General features: G+C 36.0%; 1 protein-coding gene across 5 annotated transcripts in view; it reads left to right on the top strand.

Moving 5' to 3' along the window:
• Window positions 1–24,858, top strand: part of MACROD2 (MACRO domain containing 2) — a 2,051,742-nt gene that overhangs the window by 1,959,010 nt on the left and 67,874 nt on the right. For all 5 annotated transcript variants that reach the window (XM_021077529.1, XM_021077532.1, XM_021077531.1 and 2 more), the window contains 2 exons: window positions 12,382–12,456; window positions 12,724–12,816. In XM_021077529.1, the coding sequence (XP_020933188.1) occupies window positions 12,382–12,456; window positions 12,724–12,816 (168 nt within the window). The remainder of the gene's footprint in view (window positions 1–12,381; window positions 12,457–12,723; window positions 12,817–24,858) is intronic.

Raw genomic sequence — 24,858 nt, forward strand, 5'->3', positions numbered from 1 at the left:
TATGATAATCTCTGGTTGCATCCATGTTGCTGCAAGTGACATTATTTTGTTATTTTTTATGCCTGAGTAGTATTCCTTTGTGTATATGTACCACATCTTCTTAAATTCATTCATCTGTCAATGGACATTTAGGTTGTTTCCATATCTTAGCTATTGTGAATAGTGCTGCTATGAACATAGTGGTGCAGGTATCTTTTTGAATTATAGTTTTGTTCGGATATATGTGCAGGGTGGGATTGCTGGATCATATGTGGTTCTAGGTGATTTCTTAAATAAGGCAACAATGAAGTTTGCCACATCAATTGACTCTTCCTTACATGAATGGTTTCTCTACAACATACAATGCCATTTGATACATTTTACCCAAATAGAACTCTTTCAAAATTGAAGTCAATCCTCTTAAACCCTGCCACTGCTTTCTTAGCTAAGCTTATGTAATATTCTAAACCCTTTGCTGTCATTTCAACAATATTCACAGCATCTTCACCAGAATTAGATTCTAGCTTAAGAAATCACTTTCTGTGTTCATCCATAAGAAGCAACTCCTCATCTGTGAGGTTTTATCCTAAGATTGTGGCAATTCAATCACATTTCAGCCTCCACTTCTAATTCTAGTTCTCTTGCTACTTCCTCTACATCTGCAGTTATTCCTCCACTGAAGTCTTGAACCCCTCACAGTAATCCATGAGGGTTGGAATCAACTTCTTCCAAGCTTCTGTTAATGTTGTATTTTGGCCACTTCCCATAAATCATGAATGTTCCTAATAGCTTCTCAAATGGTGCATCTTTTTCAGAAGGTTTTCAGTTTATTTTGCCCAGACCCATCAGAAAAATCACTATTGGAGTTCCTGTTGTGGCACATTGGATAACGAATATGACTAGGAACCATGAGGTTGTGGGTTTGATCCCTGGCCTTGCTCAGTGGGTCAAGGATCTGGCATTGCCGTGACCTGTGGTGTAGGTTGCAGATGCAGCTCAGATCCCACGTTGCTGTGGCTCTGGTGTAGGCAGATGGCACAGCTCCAATTCGACCCCTAGCCTAGGAACCTCCATATGCTGTGGGGGGCCCAAGAAATGGCAAAAAAGACAAAAGGAAAAAGAAAAAATAAAGAAAAATCACTGTCAATGGCAGCTATGCCTTATATACTGTACTTATTAAATAATAAGATTTGAGAGTTGAAATTACTCTTTAATCCATGAGCTGCAGAATGGGTGCTATGCTAGAAGGCATTAAACAACATTGTACATTTCCATCAGGGCTTGTGGATGATAAGGTGCATTGTCGGTCAGCAGTATTTTGAAAGGAATCTTTTTCCTGAGCAGTAGTTCTCAACAGTGGGCTTGAAATATTCAGGAAAGCATGTTGTAAGCAGATGTGCTGTCATCCGGGCTTTGTTGTTCCATTTGTTGAGCACCCAAAGAGTAGATTGAACATAATTCAGAATGATAAATGAACATTGGCCCCAACTTAAAGTCACCAGCTGCATTAACCCCTAACAAGAGAGTCAACCTGTCCTTTGAAGTTTTGAAGCCTAGCATTGACCTCTCCTCTCTAATTATGAAAGTCCTAGAAGGCATCTTCTTCCAGTAGAAGCCTTTTTCATCTGCACTGAAAATCTGTGCTCATTGTAGCCAGTTCCATTTATTAGCTTAGCTAGATCTTCTGGATGACTTGCTATAGCTTCTACATCAGCACTTGCTCTTCACCTTGTACTTGTATGTTATAGAGGTGGATTCTTTCCTTAAACCCCAAGAACCAACCTCTTTCAGCTTCAACCTTCTGTAGCTTCCTCATCTCTCTCAGCCTTCATGAAATTGAAGAGATTTGGGACCTTGTTCTGGATTAGGCTTTGGTTTAAGGGAATGTTTAGTCTTCTATCTATACCACCAATACTTTCTCCATATCAGCAATAAGACTGTTTCATTTTCTTATCATTCATGTACTTACTGGAGAAACACATAATTTCCTTCAAGAACTCATCCTTTGTGTTCACAGTTTGGCTAACTGCTTGAGGTGAGAGGCTTAGCTTTTGGCCTATCTTAGTTTTTGACATGCCTGCCTCACTAAGTGTAATTGTTTCTAGTTTTTATTGGTTGGCCTACTTTAAATATTGTTGTGTCACAGGGAATAGAGAGACTCAAGCAGAAGGAGAGAGATGGGGAACAGTCTATGAAACAGAACACATACAACATTCATCAGTTAAGTGTGCCACTTTATACAGGCACAGTTCATGGCACTACAATGATAAGAGTAACATCAAAGATAACTAATCAAAAATCACCAGAACAAATATAATGATGAAGAAAATTTTGAAATATTTCGAGAATTACCAGAACTTGACACACAGGCTTAAAGTGAGCAAATGCTTTGAGAAAAAAAAAATGGTGCCAATTAATTTGCTTTGTGCAGGGTTGCCACAAATCTTCACTTTGCAAAAAACACAATATTTTCAAAGCACAGTAAACAAAGTACAATAAATAAGGCACATGTGTAGAGTGAACAATCTTGGAAGACAGAGGCAATGTCTTGCTCTAGAGCAAAGAGCAGGCTTGCATATAGCCTTAGAAGATAGGAATAGTGCCTCCTTCCACATCAAAGAGCAGACATGGTTTCTGTTCATTATCAAAGATTCAAATTCTCTAAGCTCAAAGTTCCTCCCCTGCAATACAACCTACTGAGTATGCAGATATCCCTTGTTTACACTCTGAGACTTGGGGTAAAGGGAACAGGTGCAAATATTCTGGTTACAACTCTTGCTCTGAGTAATAAACTGTTCTTTATCTCTGATCCAGGAGTCTTAAGTCTCAGTAGATAACCACAGAATGGTGGCAAGCTAACTTGTTAATCTGCAAATAAGATAAAATCTCGCATCCTTCCCCAATTCTTGATAAGACACATGAAGTATTGACCCATAGAAGAACAAGAAAATCAATTAATGGAAATTAATCAAAAAATGGTACAAATGGGTAATTAATATGAAAGCATGTGTTAAAAATCATTAATGGTGTTTCCACATCTTCCAGAAGCTTAAAAGAAGGACTGTCCATGTTCTTTAGCGACATGGAAGGTATTTTTAAAAAACTGAATTTCTAGAGATGAAAAATGGAGTGTCTGAGATGAAAATTATTCTTGATGAGAATAATGTCAGATTAGACAATGCAGAAGAAAAGATTAGTGAATTTAAAGATGTAGCTATAGGAACTATCCAAATTCAAATACAGAGAGAATAAATGACTGAAGGAAAAGAAAAGATTATCAGTGAGGAATGGATCAACTTCGAGAGTGATTCCATTGACAATAATCATGAACTGAAATTTGATAAACACTGTGATCTCACATATATAAGAAATTCTATGACCCTAAACCATAAAGAAAATTATACTTAAGCACATCATAACCCACTTTCTCAATACCAGTGATAAAGAGAAAAATCTCAAAAATAGTTAGATGAAAAAAGACAAGTGATATACAGAGAAACAAATGTAAGGATGAAGCAATTTCATCAGAAATTACAAACTACAATTAACAGACAAAAACCTGGATGAATCTCATAAACATATTAAACTAAAGTGGGTATGAAAGCATATTTATTGTACAATTTCATCTGTTTTATCTTTGAAAAGCAGGAAAAATATAATATTTTGTCATGCTTAAGTGGTAAAATGATAAAGAAAATGTAGATGGTGATGACTGTGATATTCAGGGTCTTAATTAAGTCTTGGTGACCAGGGAAGAGGTACTGATTGGGTTGTAAGCTAGTCTTCCAGGTTGGATGGTTAGCATAAGAATATATAGTTTTTCTACCTGTTTTTGGTTATTTAATGGAGCTCTGCCTACTGTTTATGTACTTCCCTGTATGTATGTTGCATTTTGATAGAATAGTTAAAAGAGGAAGAAATAAAGAGAGGAAATAAGGAAGGAAATGAAGGAAAGAGTAAAGAAAGGAAGTATCAATGGCAGAGTTTGTAAAAAATAATAATAATAATAAAGATGCTAGTTGTGGACCAGGGAAGGTTGCATACAATTCTGACTTTGATAAAGGTAATCAAAAACTAAGAATCCTACTGTGCTATGGGCTCCATCAATGTAAGTTAGGTTTAAGAATAAGTCTAGGAGTTCCTGTTATGGGTCAGTGGGGTAAGAACACAATATAGTTGGTGTCCATGCAGATGTGGGTTCGATTCCTGGCCTCGCTCAGTGGGTTAAGGGTCTGTCATTGCCACAAGTTGTGGCAGAGATAGCAGATTCAGTTCATATCTGGTGTTGCTGTGATTGTGGTATAGGCTGGCAGCTGCAGCTCCAATTCAATCCCTCACCTGGGAACTTCCCTATGCTGTCGCTATAGCCTTGAAAAAAATAAAAACTCTGAAACATTTTATGATAATTGTGAATACAATTAAAGGAATAAATGTTACTTTCTAAATTTCCTTTGAAGATCATACCAAACATGAGGGTATATTCAGTAATGCAAATAAAAATAATAAGTAGCAATATAATAGAAACAGTATATTAAAAATGACAGAAACCAAGGCAAATAGTTATGACAGTAAATGTAGTATAATTAGGTTACTTTATTAAGTGTAAAAACTTTAGATTGAAATTAATTGCAGTAAACTCAGACTGAATTAATTTCAGTAAAATAGTAAAGCTTTAAAAATACATAGTTAGATAAAAAATATTTGGGAAATGACCATCAGAAGAAAACATGAAAAACCACTTTAAAATCTAGCCAGTTAGAATTCTAGCAAAAAGTCTCAAGTGAGAGACTTGGTCATTTTATATCAATAAAAATTTCAGTCCCTGATTAAATATAATAGTGATGGGTTTTTATGTGTCAGAAGATATAGAAAGATACAATATGAACAAAATTCAATTGGAAACGTGATGGGGGAATTCACGGATATGATATTATCAGTCAATGACAGAATAAATAGACTAAAAATGATATGGAATCTTTGAAAAATGTGATTTACAGTGTAGTCCTACTCCAGGAATGGATAGGCTGATCAATGAAACAGAATAAAGAGTTTGGAAATAGACCCAAGGAGATCTGGGATTCAGTATATATTCAGGCTGACATTTTCAAGATGGATAACTCTGTAAATGGCATTAGGACAACTAGTTGGCCATTTGGAAAAGTAAGCCAAATTCCAATATCATTCCTTATACTAACTTAAATTCCAAAAGGGGCAAAGATGAAACGTAAAAATGAAACTATAAAAATACTACACTAGGGAGTTCCCATCGTGGCTCAGCAGTAACGAATCCGACTAAGAACCATGAGGATGTGGGTCAGATCCCTGGCCTTGCTCAGTGGGTTAAGGATCTATCATTGCCCTGAGCTGTGGTATAGGTCTCAGACACGGCTTGGATCTGGCATTGCTGTGGCTGTGGCATAGACTGGCAGCCGTAGCTCCAATTCAACCCCTAGCCTGGGAACTTCCCTATGCTGCAAGTGCAACTCAAAAAAGCACAAAATAAAAAAATAAGTAAAAATAAAAATACTACACTAAAAGGACCAAAGGGTATACTTTTTGTTTTAAATAAGTACTGCTTTTTCAACTGTGGATACATACAGACATATGATTGTATGCATATGTGTTATAAAATGTGTGTATGTGTGCATATGTCCATGCATGTCATAAAAGAGGGAAGTGGCTAAGTCTGAACATATAAATTTTGATGTGATAAGTAAAGGCTATAATCAAATACTAAAGTAAAACTAAGAAAAGTTTTCTCAGTCTAAATGACAAAGAATTGATTTTCTTATTACAAATATAAAGACCTCAACTATCAATAAGAAAAAAAACCCAAGAGAAAAATGGGCAAAGAATTCAATTTTAATTCACAAAAGAAGAAATACAGTCATTGTAAATATGAAGATATGACCTATTTCTTCATTTCTTGAAGAAATGGTAATAAAACATTATTTTAATATCTTCTTCTATTGAATATCAGACATGTATTCACTGAACTGGTATGAGGAGGATACCAAAATTGTTCACACACCCTTGGTGGGAGATTAAAGGGCATAACCTCTTTGTCAGCAATTTTGACAAAATGTAATAAAAGGTAAAATGTTTACAGTTCAATCCAAAAATTACGCTTTAAGAATTTATCTTAAAGTAACACCCACCAAAAGTATAGAGATATGTATTCGCAAAAGTGTTCATTGCAATACTGTGTTTGATGGCAAAAACAAAGAAAAAATTTATTCATAACATGGAATATAATGAATCTTAAAAACAAGATTTCTGAAGAAAGTGTAATGACTGTAAAATGCTTATAAAAATATAAACTAAAAAAGCAAGAACCAAAGTGTAAATTCATTTTACTATCAGGATAAATTTATGTATTTACATATGTACACATATATGTATGTGTGTATATATGTATATGTGCGTGTATATATATTTTATATTCATGCACAAAGACATATGTATATATAGATAATTTGTATGCATATATATATATACATGCATATATATGTATATATACATTAAGAGAATTATAGCAGTTTATGGTATTAACAGGGGTAATCCTTTAATTTTAAAATTATTCATAATTCTCAACACTTATATATGTGTTTCTATAAGAAAACTGCCTTTCTTTTGTAACTATAAAAATAATAATTTTAGAAATAATTTATAGTAGAAAAGTAAATTTTATTGGCCTTAGAAAAAACCAAGAGTAACTAGAAAATAGTCAAATTCACAGTAACTTAGGTTTAACTTTACTATTAATCTTGTATTTTTAGATATAGTCAAGGTTAAATTTTGAATAATAACAGCAAATTTCAAGTTTAACAAAAGGACATAATTTCCATTCTCTTTAAGAGAAGAACCAAAGAAACAAGGTCTTCCTTCTGTTCTTAGGAAGATCTGAGCATCTAATAACCTACAAACAATAAAACTATATTGTGGCTATTGTTCAAAAGCAGTCCATTTATGAGCGAGTTTAGGTTTATCCTCTAGAAATGTTTAATTCGAGACTGATGTTCCCAGACCAATTTTTATGCAAATTAATTAAAGCATTAGCTTGAGCCAAACTTAATTACCAGGGCTCCAAGAAATAATCATGTGATCTATTTCTAAAGAGCAGTGAATGGATTTTTGGATTATCTGTTCTAATGGTCCCCTCCAATTAGTATGGATGATTGAGTTCACTGTATAAAACATATATATACACACACACACACACACACTGTGGGATCTTTTATGTTCTTTTGTTTCCTCTGCCAGGAGGGATTAGGGCAAAGGACAGTGGGTAGAATTCAACCAGGCTGAATGTGGAGAGGCAAACATAAAGCATGCACCCATGGGGTCAAGAAAGCAAGATGCAGTGTGTTGTGTCTGAGTGGCTGAAGAGAAAGGCAGATGGGCTGGAGCCCTCAGAATGGTCATTAACACAGCAGGCCTGGGTGCAGGGCAGGGAGTTCACACAGACCTCCTCCTGTACAAGATGCAACATCTTGGTGTGGCTCTGGCCTGAGCAAGTAATGATTATTCTGGGATTTCAGAGCTGAGAACCTAATTTTTTCCCCATTTTCACCATCTTAATTTTAGAAAAATTAGAAGAAAATACACATATTTTTGTTTCAAGAGAAGATTTCCAAAATATGTAAAAGTGCACTGGTGAAAACAGATTAAGAGTGACACCAGTGAAGAAGGCAAGGGAGAGAAATATTCCAAAAAGGCTTTGCAGTGGCCTCTTCTCCTCAAAGAGACATGCCAGACTTTACTAGTCACGAAGAAAAATCCCCGGTATTCATCACAGCCTTAGCCTGCTGCCTGCCTCCCCTCCCTGCCCAATCCAGGCAGTCCCCAGGTCCTGGTGAATTGCAGTCTTCCTATTCCTGATGGATTTCCTCTGAAAGTCCTCCACTGGATTCCTGGGACCAAAGAGACACTTCAGTAGAGTGGCTGCTTCTACTCTGGGAACACTCTGCTCTTTGCCATCACTGAACAGACAAAGCCAGGTCACAAATAATGAGCTAAGTTCCCCGCAATGACTGGGAGGAGATGTCACAATCAGTTCCCCATCAATGGTGATACAGAATGAGGCTCTTTCAAAAACCAGGAAGTATCATACTAAGTGAAGTTAGTCAGATAGTGAAAGACAAACATCATATGACATCACTTATATGTGGAATCTAGAAAAAGAATACAAATGAACTTACTTGCAGAACAGAAACAGACTCACAGACTTTGAAAACCAGTTTAAGATTACCAAAGGGGACAGGGTTGGGGGGTGGGGGGCTGTGGTGAGGAATGGACTAGGGGTTTGGGACTGGCATATGCACAGTGAGATGTGTGGAATGACCAGCCAACAGGGACCTGCTGTATAGCACAGAGAACTCTACCCAATATTCTGTTATAATCTGTGTGGGAAAAGTATCTTAGAATGGATGTGTGTACATGTATAACTGAACCACTTTGTTCTACAGCATAAATGATCACAACCTTGTAAATCAACTCTACTTCAATAATACTTTAAAAAATTAAAAATAAATTTTGAAATATTTTTTAAGAAAAACCAGTGATGCTTCCCTTAATATCATCCGTCCAGTAGACAAATGTCAGTGGTGACTAAAAACCACCAGAAGACATATCCTCATATAATACCAAAGATAGAATCTAAGATATTATCTAGTTTTTTGACCTTTTTTTCTAACGATAATGAAATTGAAGCCCAAAGAGGTTGTTATTTGCCTAAGGCATTTAGTTCTCCTTGCAAGGTTTCTTTGCAATGAACACAGTGTATGAAGTGCTTAGTAACCTTAGTGCTTTGTTGCTAAAGTAACAATAGGAAGTAAGTTATAGTCCCTCAATACTATTTATAGACATTGATGAGTACTATAATAGAGGACCAATTAAATAGACATATATCAATCACTCTTTATTAGCAGATGCTAGGAGGAGAAATATGAATAAAACAATTTCTATTTTCACAGTGCTCATAACCTGATAAAGGAAACAAACACAGATATAGCTATATTACAGTGTGATGAGGGGAATAATAACTAGGTGAATAGGCAAAGGGACTCAGTATGCAAAGATTGATCATTCTGTCTGGTATCCAAAGGTGAAAAGGGTAGAAATAGGTTTGGGAGGGGTAAGATTTTGCATGGCTTTCTCCTCTATATAAAGATTTCTGTGACCAGTAATATCAAAACAAAGTCCAAAGAATAAAGGGCACAAATGAAATTCCCATATATTTCTAGTGGGACTATAAATGGGAACAGATTGTTCTCAGAATACTGTTTTTCAAGATATAGTACAGCTAAATAGATGTGTTGCCTGTAACTTAATGATTTCACTCATGGGTTTATATTACAAATGACATGAGTACATATGTCCACCAAAATACATGCATAAGAATGTTTTTAGCTCTTTTATTCATAACAGTCCCAAACTGAAAATAATTCACCATTCATAGAACATAGTATATTCACGCAGTGGAATAGTATACATCAATGAAAAAGAATGGACAATTGATGTCTGCAGTGACTAAGATTAATCTCACAGAAAACAAGCATAAAAAAGTAAGATACAAAAGAGCACATACTGTATTCTGTTTATATGAATTTCAAAAAGAGGCAATTTTCCTTTTACCTCTGAAGGGGTATACACAGGTACCAACAGAGGGAGCCACTGTGCTAGAAATGTTCTTGATCTGGATGGTGAGCTCATTGAGCTATGTGATTATGATGTGTGCTTTATTATATGCAAGGTATATGTCAATTAAAAATTAAAAGACAAAATAAAGATATTTCTAGGCAAAACGTAAAGGACAAAGGGATTTGTAGTCAGATAAACCCAGTACGATTTTTGAAAGCAAAATAAAGATCAAAATAGTTACTTTACAAGGTTGATATGATGATTAGAAAAAATATATATGAATTGTCTAGGCAAAGTCTAGCATTTTTTATGGGATCAGTAATTTGTGTATATATTTATATCCCATAGACTAGTGGTTCTCAAACTTTAATGTACATAGAGATCTCCTAGAGATTTTGTTAAAATGCAGACTGATTCTGTAGGTCTGAGACAAGGCCTGAAATCCTTTATTTAAAAAAAAAACTCTCAGGCCATTCCAGTGTTGCTTATCCATGGACAATAGTTTGAGTAGAAATAAGGAGAAATGCAAATGTGTAAGATTTATCGTCATGGGAAATATCTTGATTAAATCCATATTTTTAAAGATATTACTGTTGGGAGCACTCTTTGTGGTATAGCAGAAACAAATCCAACTGTTATTCATGAGGATGTGGGTTCGATCCCTGGCCTCACTCAGTAGGTCGGGATCCGGCATTGCCATGAGCCATGGTGTAGGTCCCAGCTCAGATCCTGAGTTGCTGTGGCTGTGGCGTAGGATGGCAAGTTCAAATCCGACTTGACCCCTAGCCTGGGAACTTCCATGTGCCATGGGTGTGGCCCTAAAAAGTAAAAAAAAAAAAATCACTGTTAGCAATTCACAATATAGATTACAGAAGAAGAAAACGATAGATCTAAGAGAGATATAATACATCCCTTAGGAAAAGAGGAAGGGATGGAACAATGGGAAAAGAGAAATATTTTTCAGAATCATCAAATATAAGCATTTGGTTGAATTTTAGGAGTGATGAGAACAAGGCATTGAACACAGCTTGAGATTTTTAGCTTTCATGATCAGATATGTAAATATGCCTTAGTATTTATTTTTAGTTTCCATGATCAGATATATAAATATGCCTATGCATTTATTTTATCAGATCCTTTTGATTAAAATTGATTTCAAGAGGAATAGATAAAAAAAAAATTTTGTATTGGTCACCTCATGAACGAAGGGGAAGTAATATAGTGGGCAGTTTAAGAATAGCTGAATTAAAGAGGACTCTATAAAAAAAGAGAGGTTGTAGAGTTCTCGTTGTGGCACAGTGGTTAATGAATCCTACTAGGAACCATGACGTTGCAGTTTTGATCCCTGGCCTTGCTCAGTGGGTTGAGGATCCAGCATTGCCGTAAGCTGTGGTGTAGGTTGCAGATGAAGGCTAGGATCCCATGTTGCTGTGGCTCTGGTGTAGGCTGGTGGCTATGGGTCCGATTAGACCCCTGGCCTGGGAATCTCCATATGCTGTGGGAGAGGCCCTAGAAAAAAACAAAAAGACAAAAAAAAAAAAAAAAAAAAAAAAAAAGGTTGTGTAAGGCAGCTTTGCTGCAATAACAGCCCTAAAAGTCCCATTAACTTATGACAGCAAACGTTTGTCATGTCTCTCTGCTTCTTCTCCACATGTGTTCCTACAGCCTGAACTGGGGAAAGAAAACATTCTATTAGGACCAAGGGAGCTGGAGGAAACCCCCAGTGGATCTGAAGCTTCTCCTCAAATGTAGCACACTTCCTTTTTTTTTTTCTTTTTTGCTATGCCATTTTAAGCCAAGTCATATGAATGGGCCTAGTGTCAATGGACTGGGTACTACACTTGCCCCACAGGAGCAACTGCATATGTCACATGGCCACAGCCAGGGAAAGAAGGTCCTCTTACAGAAGTAGAGACAACTTGGAACAAAGATGTATCTCCTTCAGGGATGGACCCAGGCAAAGAGCCCCAGCTCCTCTGCTTCCTCTTTGTGCCTGAAACCAATTCTAACTGTGGAATTTTTTTTTTTTAATTTAACAGTTAAATATCTTTAATATAAAATCTTTCATTAAACTGATACAAAGTGGACAGATTTCAATTTCCTCTCTTAGTGAGCACTTAGATGTTTTAAACTCCACAGGGGAGAGGAGGAAGAGATGCTAGGGGGTATGAAAGAAAAACCATTTCTAGATAATCAACCTCAGAGTAATCAAGAGTTTGCTCTGAATCCTCTGCTGACCTTTGCTGTATTTAGTACGTGTTTTATGAGAACAGTTGAGCTGTCAGGTGATCCATCCCTGTGTGCTCACATTACTCAAGTTTTTTTATGCTCTGTTGATAGAAGAATGAAAATACAAGTTGTGTTTTAATTTTCTAGGAATCCTAAATATAGGAAGTATCTATATATTAAAGGGAAATTGAATGTAATTGACCCGTGCAGCCCAGAAATTAAGACTTAAAACTTCCAGATTGTATCCATTGATATGCAGTGTATTGATAAGCTAAGAATTAATTATACCAATTAGTTCAAAGAAGCAGTGTTTGCCTACCTTATCTGGATATTTTTCATAAAATAATTGATATAAGTTTGATGATTTGCACAATGATGTATTTACCCTCCACTTTGGTTCAAAACTGTCCTCTACCTCTCCAGGCATGATCAAAGCCTGGTTTCTGAAATGTTTTGCCTTTTCAAACCAGGGATAAAGCTATGGTCATGCATATCACATTTCTTTTATTTTTCAATCACTGTTCTTAACAGGACAAGAAAATGATTCAATGAAGAATGAAATAAAAATTGAGGCAGAGTCCCAGAGCTCATATATGGAAACAGAAGGTATTGAAACCAGAATATATTGTTATCTGAGAATGAGGTGAAACTGTGAACCATGACTTCTATATAAACTGGTGTGTGTTAGCAGGGTGTGTGCGTGTGCCTTAGGCAGTGATTACTAGAGAATGGCAGTTGTGTTCTGTTTCATGTGCCTGTTGAAACTTGGAGAGGAAAAAAAGAACTTTTAACTCTCTATGCTTTAGTCACTGTATTTTCTCCATGATTCCAACTACAATATCCTTGTGTGTCCTTCTGTTTCATTCTATTTAGAGCTTTTATCAAACCAAGAAGATGCCACGATTGTGGATCACCCAGAAGTGGTTCCACTAACAGACGACCAAGAAGAGAAAGAAGGTGAAAAAGGTAGGACTGCTCTTAAATTAGCCTGTCAAAAATAGAGAATTTCCTTGAATTCCTTCCTAGAATTCAACCATCAGAGTTATCCTCATGCAATTGTGGTCTGTCAGGGGTGGGGGGAGAGTGGAAAATAAACTTTTTTTAATCCTAAACCTACTTTTGAAAGCAGACTTAAATCCAGAAGTAGCAAAAGAAGGTACTTGTAACCATTCTTGTCCTTTCAAAGAGTATAAGCATAATTTTATTATTCATTTTGATTCAATTTTTAAAAATCATAGTTCTGAGAAAGCCTCTAAATAATAGAAATTATGGATTATATGGATAAAAGGCTTAGAAAATCTGAAATGGCTTTAAAACAAAGAACTTACCCATTTTGTATTGATTTCATTCTGTCATCCTTCATGTGGTTGTTAGTAAGGAAGCAATTTATGTAAAATACGAACATTGTATGAACCTCCTAAAATATAAGCTTTGTCTACTAATATTATGATACAATAATATTGAATACTGTTAAAAAAAAAAGTAAGCATATAATGATTTCAGATGACATAGGAGGACTTGTACACTTTGTAAATTGTAAAGCAGCATTTGGTCAAGCCAATATATTGGAGTAACAGCAGACATTAAAAAAAAATCTTTACAAAATTATCAAAGAAATTTATTATTTAATAAAGAACTTAAAGAATTTCATTTTCTAATATAAAGCAATCTCTTAAATGAAGCAGAAATATGAAATAAAAAAGGAAATAATTTCTTATACTGTGTCATAAATCATACTGTTCTTAAATATGTTTGCAAAGTAGTGACAGAGTAATAACTTGACAGGCCTTGTTTATGGAACACAGTGATCAATTTTGTTTCCAGATGAAAGGCAGACATGATCTCAATTGTAAAATCAGGTCAATAGTAAGAACAGCTTCCAAGTTATGAACTCTTATTTGGCAGCAGCCTTGATGCAGTTTAATTGCAAAGTCATGTTAGTGATTTTGACATCTTTTTAAAATTTCCACTATATCTAGAGCACAGTATTCTTCCATATCTATGCCTCTAATGACCTTTTCTCTAATTGCAAATCCTAGTTCAGACTCATGACACCATGTTCCTGGCAAGTCAAGTAAATGGTATAATTGGAGAATTTTATGTCTGATGATGATAATAGAAAAATGATACAACCCTTGCTGGAGATACAGATACGTGGCCTTGCTCCCTTTGTTACCAAACACAAGTCCGTTTGTCCCCAATATACAGTGTGGCCAAACTGAAATGTCAGAGTTTGGAACAGTGAAAGGTTTATTGCAGGATCATACAAGGACAGGTGGCCCCTGGGGCTTAATAACCTCCCCCCATCCCCGAACTCACCAAAGGGTTTAACAAAGCCACTTCTAAAGGCCAAGTGAGGGAGGAGGTCATGGGGTATGTGATCAGCTTGTGCACAATTCTCTGATTGATTGATGGCGAGGTCACAAGGCAGTGTCACAAGGGTAACATTATCTTTGGGTGACAATAGGTCTGGGGCTATGACTCATGGTCATCAAGTAGTTCATTTCTTCCTTTTGATGGTGTTTTTTAGCATCTGAAAAACTCAGGAAATAGACATGAGATGCTACTATCTGAGTACTTCAGAGAAGAGCTACATGAAGGATATGGGGTCCTGCTCTGTTACATATTCAGGTGTACTTGTAAAATGTAAAATACAGGATGTGCATCTGCCTGTTTAATTTATCTATAGCAGAAATTATTTACTTTGTCCATTGTCCCTCAAGACAGGCATATGAGAAACATCAAACTGGTACATTGTCCTTTTTTTTCCTTTTTTTTTTTTTTTTTTTTTTTTTTTTTTTTTTTTGCTTTTTTGGGCTGCACCATTGGCATATGGAAGTTCCCAGTCTACAGGTCCAATCAGAGCTACAGCTGCAGGCCTATGCCATGGCCACAGCAACACAGGATCCGAGCTGCATCTGCGACCTACACCACTGCTCACAGCAATGCCAGATCCTTAACCTACTGAGTGAGGCCAGGGATTGAACCCACAACCTCATGGTTCCTAGTGGGATTCGTTTCAGCTGCACCATGACAGGAACTCCCTATATTCACAGGGTCTCTTAATGCAAAGTTGCACATAAAACATTAAGAATGACTCATAGCTACAAATAAATACAAATGAGAATTATTTTACATTTGTAGGGATGTTCTTTACAGCCTTAGAAATATTGATTCTCTTTTGAGAATCCTTCTAATAAAGCAAAGTGGTTCCTTTCCCAAAAAAATTCCAGACCAGGAAAAATGTATAAGCCTTTTCTCTCATTTCACAGCATTCTGTAACATGAGAAAATGTGATAATTTCAGGATACATCTTCCATGGTTCCCAGGTGTATGGACACAGATGTTGTAACATTAAGTTTTGAAGTTAGCTCTACGAAAATATAGGCTTTGGAAAGGAGGGAAAATATGCAGCAGAAGTTCATGCTGATAAAATTACACAATAGCACAATGGACATGTCCCTAGGAGACCTGAAATACAAAAATTTCAACGGGCATAAAGTGGAGTTCCACATACGGCAGCTTCTCTCATATAGCCACACTGCCTCTTCCTAAATGAGGCTAGGTTTCATGCTTTCCCAGCAGGATCTGCAGCACATATGAAATCCAGGAAAGTAACATCATTTAGGTTAATAACCAAATAAGAAAGTAACCTTATAGGACATCTACTCTAGAAAGGAGCTCAGTCTAGCCTAAAATATAAATTGAGCCAGCATTAAAATATTTTTCCTAAAGATGTTTATTTCTAGTTGGATTTAGAAATACTTGATAAAAAATCTTAACTGGACCAACATTGTACCATTATTATATCACATAATTTTAACTTATGTTTCATTATGAAGATATTGGACTTTTCTCTCCAAATGCATCTCCATTATTTCAATCAGTAAGTATAATACGGAATAGTAATCCTTTATCTGTTTACCTTGAGTCGATCAAAATGTTGATGGAGATTTAAGGTATATTATGGTCTAAGGTCCTCTTGGAAAAAGATGGATATTCAAGAGTGCCCTTGTGGCTCTGAGGGTTAAGGATCTGGCATTGTCACTGCAGCAGCTCAGGTTACTGCTGTGGCATGGGTTTGATCCCTAGCTCAGAATCTTCTGCATGTCACAGGCATGGCAAATAAAAAAAAAAAAAAAAAAAAAAAAAGAAGAATATTGACAGGTATGCAGGTAGAAAGCAGAGAGTAAATCAGCAACAAATATCATCCTTTGGCTCATGTTTTGGCCTCTGAGGAGCAGGACTAAATACACAAAGTGCCATGGCTTCTGGTTTTGGTTATATGGTTCTTGGCAATTCTTTATCTTCTATAAATTCCAGTTTTTAGGTAGTAAAATGAGGGGCATGAACTCAATAATGCAGTGATGAGATTCTCCAACTTTATAAATTTTCTCAGAAGATTGGCTCTGAAGAAACACAATCTCAATGAAACAAGGGGTCATGACGTGGAAGCCAACGGTCATCAATACACTGAGAAAGCTGAAATCTTAGATTTTATTCAGTTTTATTCATTGTACTCTATTGATAAAAATGCAGAGGTGCCCTAGACCAGGCGAAAAGATCAGCCAAATTAACTTAATTTTATTTCAGGGCTTAACCAATAATTGGACAGCTAATTATTTCCTGAAGATATGTTAAATGGGATAAAATTGCCCTTTAGCCCAAATTAGGTTGACACACAAACTCTGCTCAGAACCAGGTTAGATTTCCAACACCCTCCTTCTTAGTGCACATGATAAACTTCCTTTCTTGTAGTTCCTCTGGCCACTGTTTCATCTTTTAGTGAATACAGGGTGAATCACTTTCTATTTTGCTCCCACCTATCAAATCCATTAGGGATTTATTTTGTCTGCAAAGTACCAGTACACAGTCCTTGGTGTTTTCCATGAGTGATGGGATTCTCCGGGATTCTTATATTCTTACATCACTGACAGAGCTCTTTCCCCTGTCATGAACATCAGCCTCCACACCAACAATGGCACACAATGCCCTTGACACTCAGGCTTTCATACTCCAGTCTGTGTGCTTTGTTATAGAGAATCATGGTTCAGGCACCTTTGTGATTCATGCAAAATATTATATAAAACATCATCTTGAATAGTTAGTTTACTGGACCTTAATATTTTTCAGAAATTCTTTGTATCTTATCTTTTCAAAATGAAGTCAACTTTAGTAATGCTTCATGTTTCACATTGGCAGCCCTACAATGTAGTTTTTAGGGCAGTTTCATTTTCAGATCGTTTCTTCTGTTATTGGCCTTTTCTCCTAATCATATTTTGTAGCTAGAATTTGTCAACCACAATTTTATTTTAGAATATAAGATAAAGGAATAATGCCAGTGCCTGGTTTTATGAATATTGTGAAGGTTTAATGAAATACTTTGTATTCGTTAATACATTGAATATAAAAATTATACATTTTTAAGCTAAATTATTTGTCTTCTGCATATCTCTGTATTCCATGTATACATATAGAACCAATTCATTCAAATTACACTGTGTAAGATAAGCAAAGATACAATATCAACACTTAACATGTTTGAAAATTAATTTTGAGTGCTAATTTTCTTCACATGTGTCCCACCAATAAAAGTGTAATTGATCTATAATTTTAAAGTTTGAAAACATAGAAGAATGAAAAGTATATTCACTGCTACAATGATAGTTTGGGTTCCCATAATGTAGTATGCATATGTATGTATGTAAATTTAGATTAAACATGTGTAAATTTCATATGTAGCGTCTCAAGAAGAAAACATATATCCAGCCTGTTAAATGTGGCCAAATCCCTCAGCTTGTTGTGATCATCTTGTCTTTTAAGATTTAGAATACGTTGCCCTGAACCTCCACTTTACATGTTGGGGAGGAAGGACCACAAACCTAAGGATAGGTATAGACTCAAGGGAATATTTGGATCAAAATTTGTAATTCTTAGTCTAACCCCATTTGGGGAACTTTGAGAGACCATCTCTTCTAATAATTCTCTAGCATCCAGCTTGGTTCCTGGATCTCCTTTGTTTTTTTAGTTTTAATTTTGTATCAATTTTATTTTTAATTTTGTATCAGTTGTCTGGTTTTGTCCCAAGGGCTATACCTTGTGGCTTATCAAAGTAATTTGCAAAGATGAAACAGATCTCTCCCTTAAGTAGAATTCTATCTCTAAGTGTTGAACTTTTTTATACCTCACTGCTGCATTAGCATTCTGCAACTCTCTGTGCATGAAGTACTTTTAATACTCTTTTTTAAACAACTGTTTATTGTAGTGCAGTTGATTTACAACTATAGAGCAAAGTAATCCAGTTATACACACACACATATATTCTTTTTCAGATATTTTTCATTATAGGTTATTACAGGATATTGAATATAGTTCTCTGTGCTATACAGTAAGACCTTGTTGTTGATATATTTTCTACATAGTAGTGTGTATGTGTTAATCCTAAACTCCTAATTTATCCCTCCCCCAACATTTCCACGTTGGTAACCATAAGTTTGTTTTCTATGTCTATGCATCTATTCTGTTTGTAAATACGTTCATTTATATCATCTTTTTAGATTTCACGTATTTAGCGATATCACATATTTGTTTTTCTCTTTCTGACTTACTTCACTTAGTACGTTGTTCTCTAAGTTCATCCATGTTGCTATAAATATCGTTTCATTCTCTTTAGGGCTCCATAGGATTCCATTGTATATTTACACCACATCATCTTTATCCACTCATCTGTCAGAGGAAATTTAGATTGCCTCCATGTCTTGGCTCTTATAAATTGTACTGCTATGAATATAGGAATACATGTGTCTTTTTTAATGAGGGTTTTCATTTTTTCTGGAGATATATACCCAGGAATGAGATTGCTGAATTATATGGTAACTCTCTTTTTAGTTTTTGAAGGACCCTCCACACTATTTTCCATACTATCTGCACCAATTTATATTCCCACCAACACTGTAGGAGGGTTCCCTTTTCTCTGCACCCTCTCTAGCATTTATCATTCATAGGCTTTTTAATAAAGATCATTCTGACTGGTGTGAAATGGCACTTCATTTAGTTTTGTTTTGCATTTCTCTAATAATTAGTGATGTTGCGCAGCTTTTCATGTGCCTGTTGGCCATCTCTAGGTCTTCTTTGGAGAAATATCTATTTATGTCTCCCACCCATTTTTTGATTGGGTTGTTTGTTTTATTGACATTGAGCTGCATGTATTGTTTGTATATTTTGAAAATTAATCCAGTGTTGATGCAGTGTTTGCAAATATTTTCTTACATTATATAGGTTATCTTTTTGTTTTGTTCATGGTTTCCTTTATTGTGCAAGACTTAAAGTAAGTTAAATTTGTTTATTTTTGTTTTTATATCCATTATTCTAGGAGGTGGATCCAGAGATATTGCTGAGATTATGTCAAAAAGTGTTAGTCTAAGATTTTTAGAGTATCCAGTCTTACATTTAGGTCTTTAACCCATTTTGAGTTTAATTTTGTGTGTGATATTAGAGAATGTTCCAGTCCCTCTCCCCTACATGTAGCTGTCCAGTTTCCCAGCACAATTTATTGAAGAGAATGTCTTTTTTCCATTGCATGTTTTTGCCTCCTTCTTTTATGGATTGATTGATCATAAGAGCACGAGTTTATTTCTGGGCTTTCTATCTTGTTCCATTTATCTGTATTTCTGTTTTTATGCCAGTACCATACTCTCTTGATGACTGTGGCTTTGTAGAATAATCTGAAGTGAGGGAGTGTGATTCCTCCTTACTGTTCTTCTTTCTCAAGATTGTTTTGGCTATTCAGAGTCTTTTCTGTTTATACACAAATTTTAAAATTTTTTGTTCTAGTTCTGTGAAAAATTTCATTGGCAATTTGATAGGGATTATATTGAATCTATAGGTTGCCTTCAATAGTATGGTCATTTTAACAACACTGATTCTCTCAATCCAAGAACACTGAAGTACCTTAATTCTTATCACAACTAATTAAAAGAGTAATTTTTATATGCATCTAAACATAATATTATTTTACATGTACGATCCTTAAATATTCCAGAAAATTATCCTCCTCTAAAGACAGTATAACAGTTAATGTTTGGTGATATATTTATTATATTCACCTCCTTCTCTAAGATATTAAATAATTTTCAGTAAAATAAAATCATGACTCTCCAATATAAAATGAATACACATATAGAATTTTATTCAGATCATTAATTAATGAGGGGACCTATAAGATGCGAAACTGGTTTAAAAGAGAAATATATAATCTCCATAATACACATACAATCATGAATACTGAATATACCTGTCACAATTCAGGAATACTGAAATTTGAAAGACTGGTTAATATCATGTAGTGCAATAAAATGTACTCTTACTACTCCACCAAACAATGCATTTGCACTGCTATAAACAAGTCTCATTTTTATTATTACAAGTTTTCTACGAGGTAATTTCTACCCATACAGATGTGCAAAATAGTCTAGTTATAGAAAGTCAAAGGAGTAACACCCACACAGAATCAGATAATCTCCAGTCCCCTGTGCTGCAAACCCTAGATCTTTGGCCTTCTAGGACTCACAGCCCTGTCTCAACTCAGGGAGTACTCTCAGTCATGCCTGGTTTCCTCCAATCTGCACAGTGGTCTAGAAAGTCCCTCCAGACAGTCAGTGGGGACCAGCACAGGGCTCGCCTCTTTTCCTGACTCTCAGGCATCATTGAGACTTACCAAATTTTAATATTAATCACTATTTTTATTCTCCATGACAACAAAAAAAATTAGCATACTTATATTTAATTAACCTCATCCCAATAAAGTCCATACTGTGGTATATTCTAAATCTATCTTAACTCCCACCACACAGTATTCATATTATAATCATCATAATTGATCATTGATTTTTGCCATCACTATTCCCTTAGATTCCTCCAGTACTTACCATTTACCTTGCTTATAATTCCTTCCTTCATCTTTGACCATCTGGGATCAATATCTTTTCACCTGAAGAACACAGAAAGGCCATTAGGTAACAGAACTAACAGTTGTAGGTTTAATATATGAACTGGGGTGGATAGTTAGGGATTATAATAATACAGATGTGTCGGTATGTTCATTTACACATTTGTCAAGACCAAAATATTGTCAACCCAAATTCTAATATAACCTTAAAATCAAATATTAGTTGGAGTACCAGCTTTCAAAGACCATAGAAGTCCGACACCTATTTACATAAAATATTTTTTAAAATAAGAAATAGCCACAAACTATTATGTCATATATGTCATATATATTGGATACAACAGTTCCTTGGGTTTAGACATAACCGCTTTACTTGACTCAACAGATGAAGGAACTTCTAGACCCCATTGACTGTACAAAAGATACATCCATTCTGACTTGGATTTCACATTTAAATGCTCCTTGTCTTTCTGTTTCAGAATGAAACTCAGTTTCTTTTCATTATGCTTTATACATCAGGTGTCTTCATTTCAGCACAGTATGTAAAGAACAGGTGGTGTAAAGAGTACTTTGAATGTTAATTATTTTTTTCATTTATTTCACTGTAAGGATTTACCTTTCAATGTGTTTTTATAATCAAGATGGAAACAGTTAGGGAGCTTGCTGCTTGAATGTTTCACTACATTTATTTTACGGCATCTGCTGCACTGATTTAAAAAAGAAAAAGAAAAGAAAAGGAGGAAAGCGTTTTAATAGCAAGGGGTGAGAGTTGATTGTGCGTGATTGCTTTACTTTGTTGTGAACCATCAGAGAAAATGTTGAGATGAATCAGTTATGTTCTAACCAATAAATATCATCTCGTAGTTAGAGCTTACATTTTTGACATAGAAGCACATCTGTTCATTTTTCAGAAATGTCATAATTTACTAGTCTTGGATTTTAACTGAGACTAACAGAAAAAATAACTATGGAGAAATAGGAAGGAAAGAGAAAAAATTGGGCATTTCTTCTTAAAGATGTTTCAAAGGAGAATATTTACTTTCCATTTATCATATTTAGTTTATTTCTCAAATACATAAAAAATTTATTTCATCAGTCCTTCATTTTTCTTATGATTTTGAGCGTAGCTCATAAAATAATAATATTCAGGCTCAATAGGTATGGGGTTCATAATATATTAAGATGTGAATATGTAATTTCAATGGAAAGGAACACTTTTAAAAATGAATACAGACATTACATACTGTTACATTACTCTTGTTTTTCCCATTGGCAAAATATTAACCTTAAGCAATCAGAAAATAAAAGTTGCATAAAATATAGCAATTATATATCATTAAATAGGGTAATAATAGACAAGTTAAATACAGATACAATGTGTGTGTGAGTGAGAAAGTGAGCAAGCCACAAGTACCTGAGATTTGAAAGCACTATTATGGAGTTTCCCATTGTCTGGCAGTGGTAGCAAACCCAACCAAGTATCCCTGAGGATGTGAGTTCAATCCCTGGCCTCACTCAGTAGGTTAAGGATCTGATGTTACCTGTAGTATAGGTCACAGACATGGCTCAGATTCCGTGTTCCTGTGGCTGTGGTGTAGGCTGGCAGCTACAGCTCTGATTTGACCCCTAGCCTGGGAACTTCCATATGCTGTGAGTGTGACCCTAAAGAAAAAAAGCTGTAAGTGCTGTGTTGTTGAATTTGAGGATGGATGAGGAGGCCATGTGAGACAAGGAATCCAGGTAACCTCTAAAAACTGGAATTTTTTTTTTTTTTTTTTTTTTTGGTCTTTTTGCTATTTCTTGGGCCGCTCCCGTGGCATAAGGAGGTTCCCAGGATAGGGGTCTAATTGGAGCCTCGGAGCTGTAGCCACTGGCCCACGCCAGAGCCACAGCAATGCGGGATCCGAGCCGCATCTGCAATCTACACCACAGCTCACGGCAACGCCGGATCATTAACCCACTGAGCAAGGGCAGGGACCAAACCGGCAACCTCATGGTTCCTAGTCGGATTCGTTAACCACTGCACCACGACAGGAACTCCTAAAAACTGGAATATTTAAGGCAGTGGATTCTTCCCAGATCCTCCATTAGGAAGGTAACTCTGCTAACACCTTGATTTTAGCCCCATCCGACCCATTTCAGATATCCTGCTTCTAGGACTATAAGATAATAAATTTGTGTTATGTTAAGACACAGTCTATAGAGTTCCCTTCATGGCACAGTGGAAACAAATCCAACTAGGAACCATGAGGTTGTGGGTTTGATTCCTGGCCTCGCTCAGTGGGTTAAGGATTTGGTGTTGCCATGAGCTGTGCTGTAGGCTGGCAGCTGTAGCTATGATTAGACCCCTAGCCTGGGAACCCTCATATGCCTTGGGTGTGCCCCGCCTCGGACAAAAAAAGACACAGTCTATGGTCATTTTTTACAAGAGGAATAGATAACTAATTAACCTTCAACATGGTTTCTGTAGTCAAGTTTGTCTTAAAACATCCCCAAAGAAAGGGGAGGCTCCAATATCTTTCCATGTTCTAGCTGGGAATTACCATCAAGTTGTCCCTTTTTCTATAATTTTGCTAAAATAGGCAGCTTTTTTATGATCATGACCCATCCCTTTTTAACATCAGTCTCTGTTGGTTGCACAACTGAAATTTCATTCAGATAAATACATGCACTGTGACCACAGTAAATGCCAGTAGAATAGTTATGAATTTCTAGATTAGGAGAAAAGGAATTAAAGGCAGTAAGAAAACGAAAAAAGGAAGGAGAGAAGAAGAAATGAAAAAGATAGGAAGAAAGAAAAGGAAAAAGGATGGAAGGAAGAGAAAGAGCTGGTTTCTATTTTCTGGCCTGGGAAAAGTAATAATTAAAGTAAATATCCAACCAATACTTTTTTGGAAATGGAGGCGATATAAAATTCATGTCCATCAAATGTTCTAATTGGGCTCTCCCTGGCTAATACCACAGAATTGGAACAGAGAACTCCTTGACCCTAATATTTTCTAATAGTTTCAAGCCAAACTGACAATAGCCTTATTCAGATGGTCTTCTAGCACAATGGCTCTCAAACTTAGTGTATAAGAATTAGAGTGTTTGTTAAGATACAGATTTTTCAACCCTGTTCCCAGAGAGTAGGATACAGTGGGTCTTGGTGTGCCTGTGATCTGTACTTTTCTTTTTTTCTTTTTCTTTTTTTAGGGCCATACCTGTGGCATACGGAGGTTCCCAGCGTAGGGGTCAAATCAGAGCTGCAGCTGTCAGCCAAAGCCACAGCCACAGCCACCTGGGGATCCGAGCAGTCTCTGTGACCCACACCACAGCTCACAGCAAAACTGGATGCTTAACCCACTGAGTGAGGCCAGAGATCGTCGAACCTGTGTACTCATGGATACTAGTCAGATTCATTTCTGCGGAGCCACAACAGGAACTCCCTGTGATCTGTACTTCTGTCAAGCTCCTGAGTGATGGTAATGCTACTGATCTCTGGACTGCAGTTTGAGTTTTACCACTACTCCAGTATTTTGCATCCAAATTTAGACAGTTCTTTTTGAAAAATCCGTTAGACCTTTGCCTTACTTTTGTTGGAGGGTAAAGTGTTTAACCTGGCAGTGATGAGAGACAGACAGACAGACAGACAGACAGACAGACAGAAAAAGAAAGAAAGAAAGAAAGAAAGAAAGAAAGAAAAGAAAGAAAGAAAGAAAGAAAGAAAGAAAGAAAGAAAGAAAGAAAGAAAGAAAGAAAGAAAAAAGAAAGAAAGAAAGAAAGAAAGGAAGGAAGGAAGGAAGGAAAGAAAAAGAAAGAAAAGAAAAAGAAAGAAAGGAAGGAAGGAAGAAAGGAAGGAAGGAGGGAAGGAAGGAGGGAAGGAAAGAAGGAAGGAAGGAAGGAAGAAAGAAAGAAAGAAAGAAAGAAAGAAAGAAAGAAAGAAAGAAAGAAAGAAAGAGAAAGGAAGGAAGAAAGGAAGGAGGGAGGGAGGGAGGGAACATAGTAGTCTTAGGAGATCCACATCATCTGAATGCCTTGTTAAAAAATGGATTACCGAACCCTATCTATCCCCCAAGTTC

The sequence above is a fragment of the Sus scrofa genome, chromosome 17 (assembly GCF_000003025.6).
Source record: "Sus scrofa isolate TJ Tabasco breed Duroc chromosome 17, Sscrofa11.1, whole genome shotgun sequence".
Taxonomy (NCBI): Eukaryota; Metazoa; Chordata; class Mammalia; order Artiodactyla; family Suidae; genus Sus; species Sus scrofa.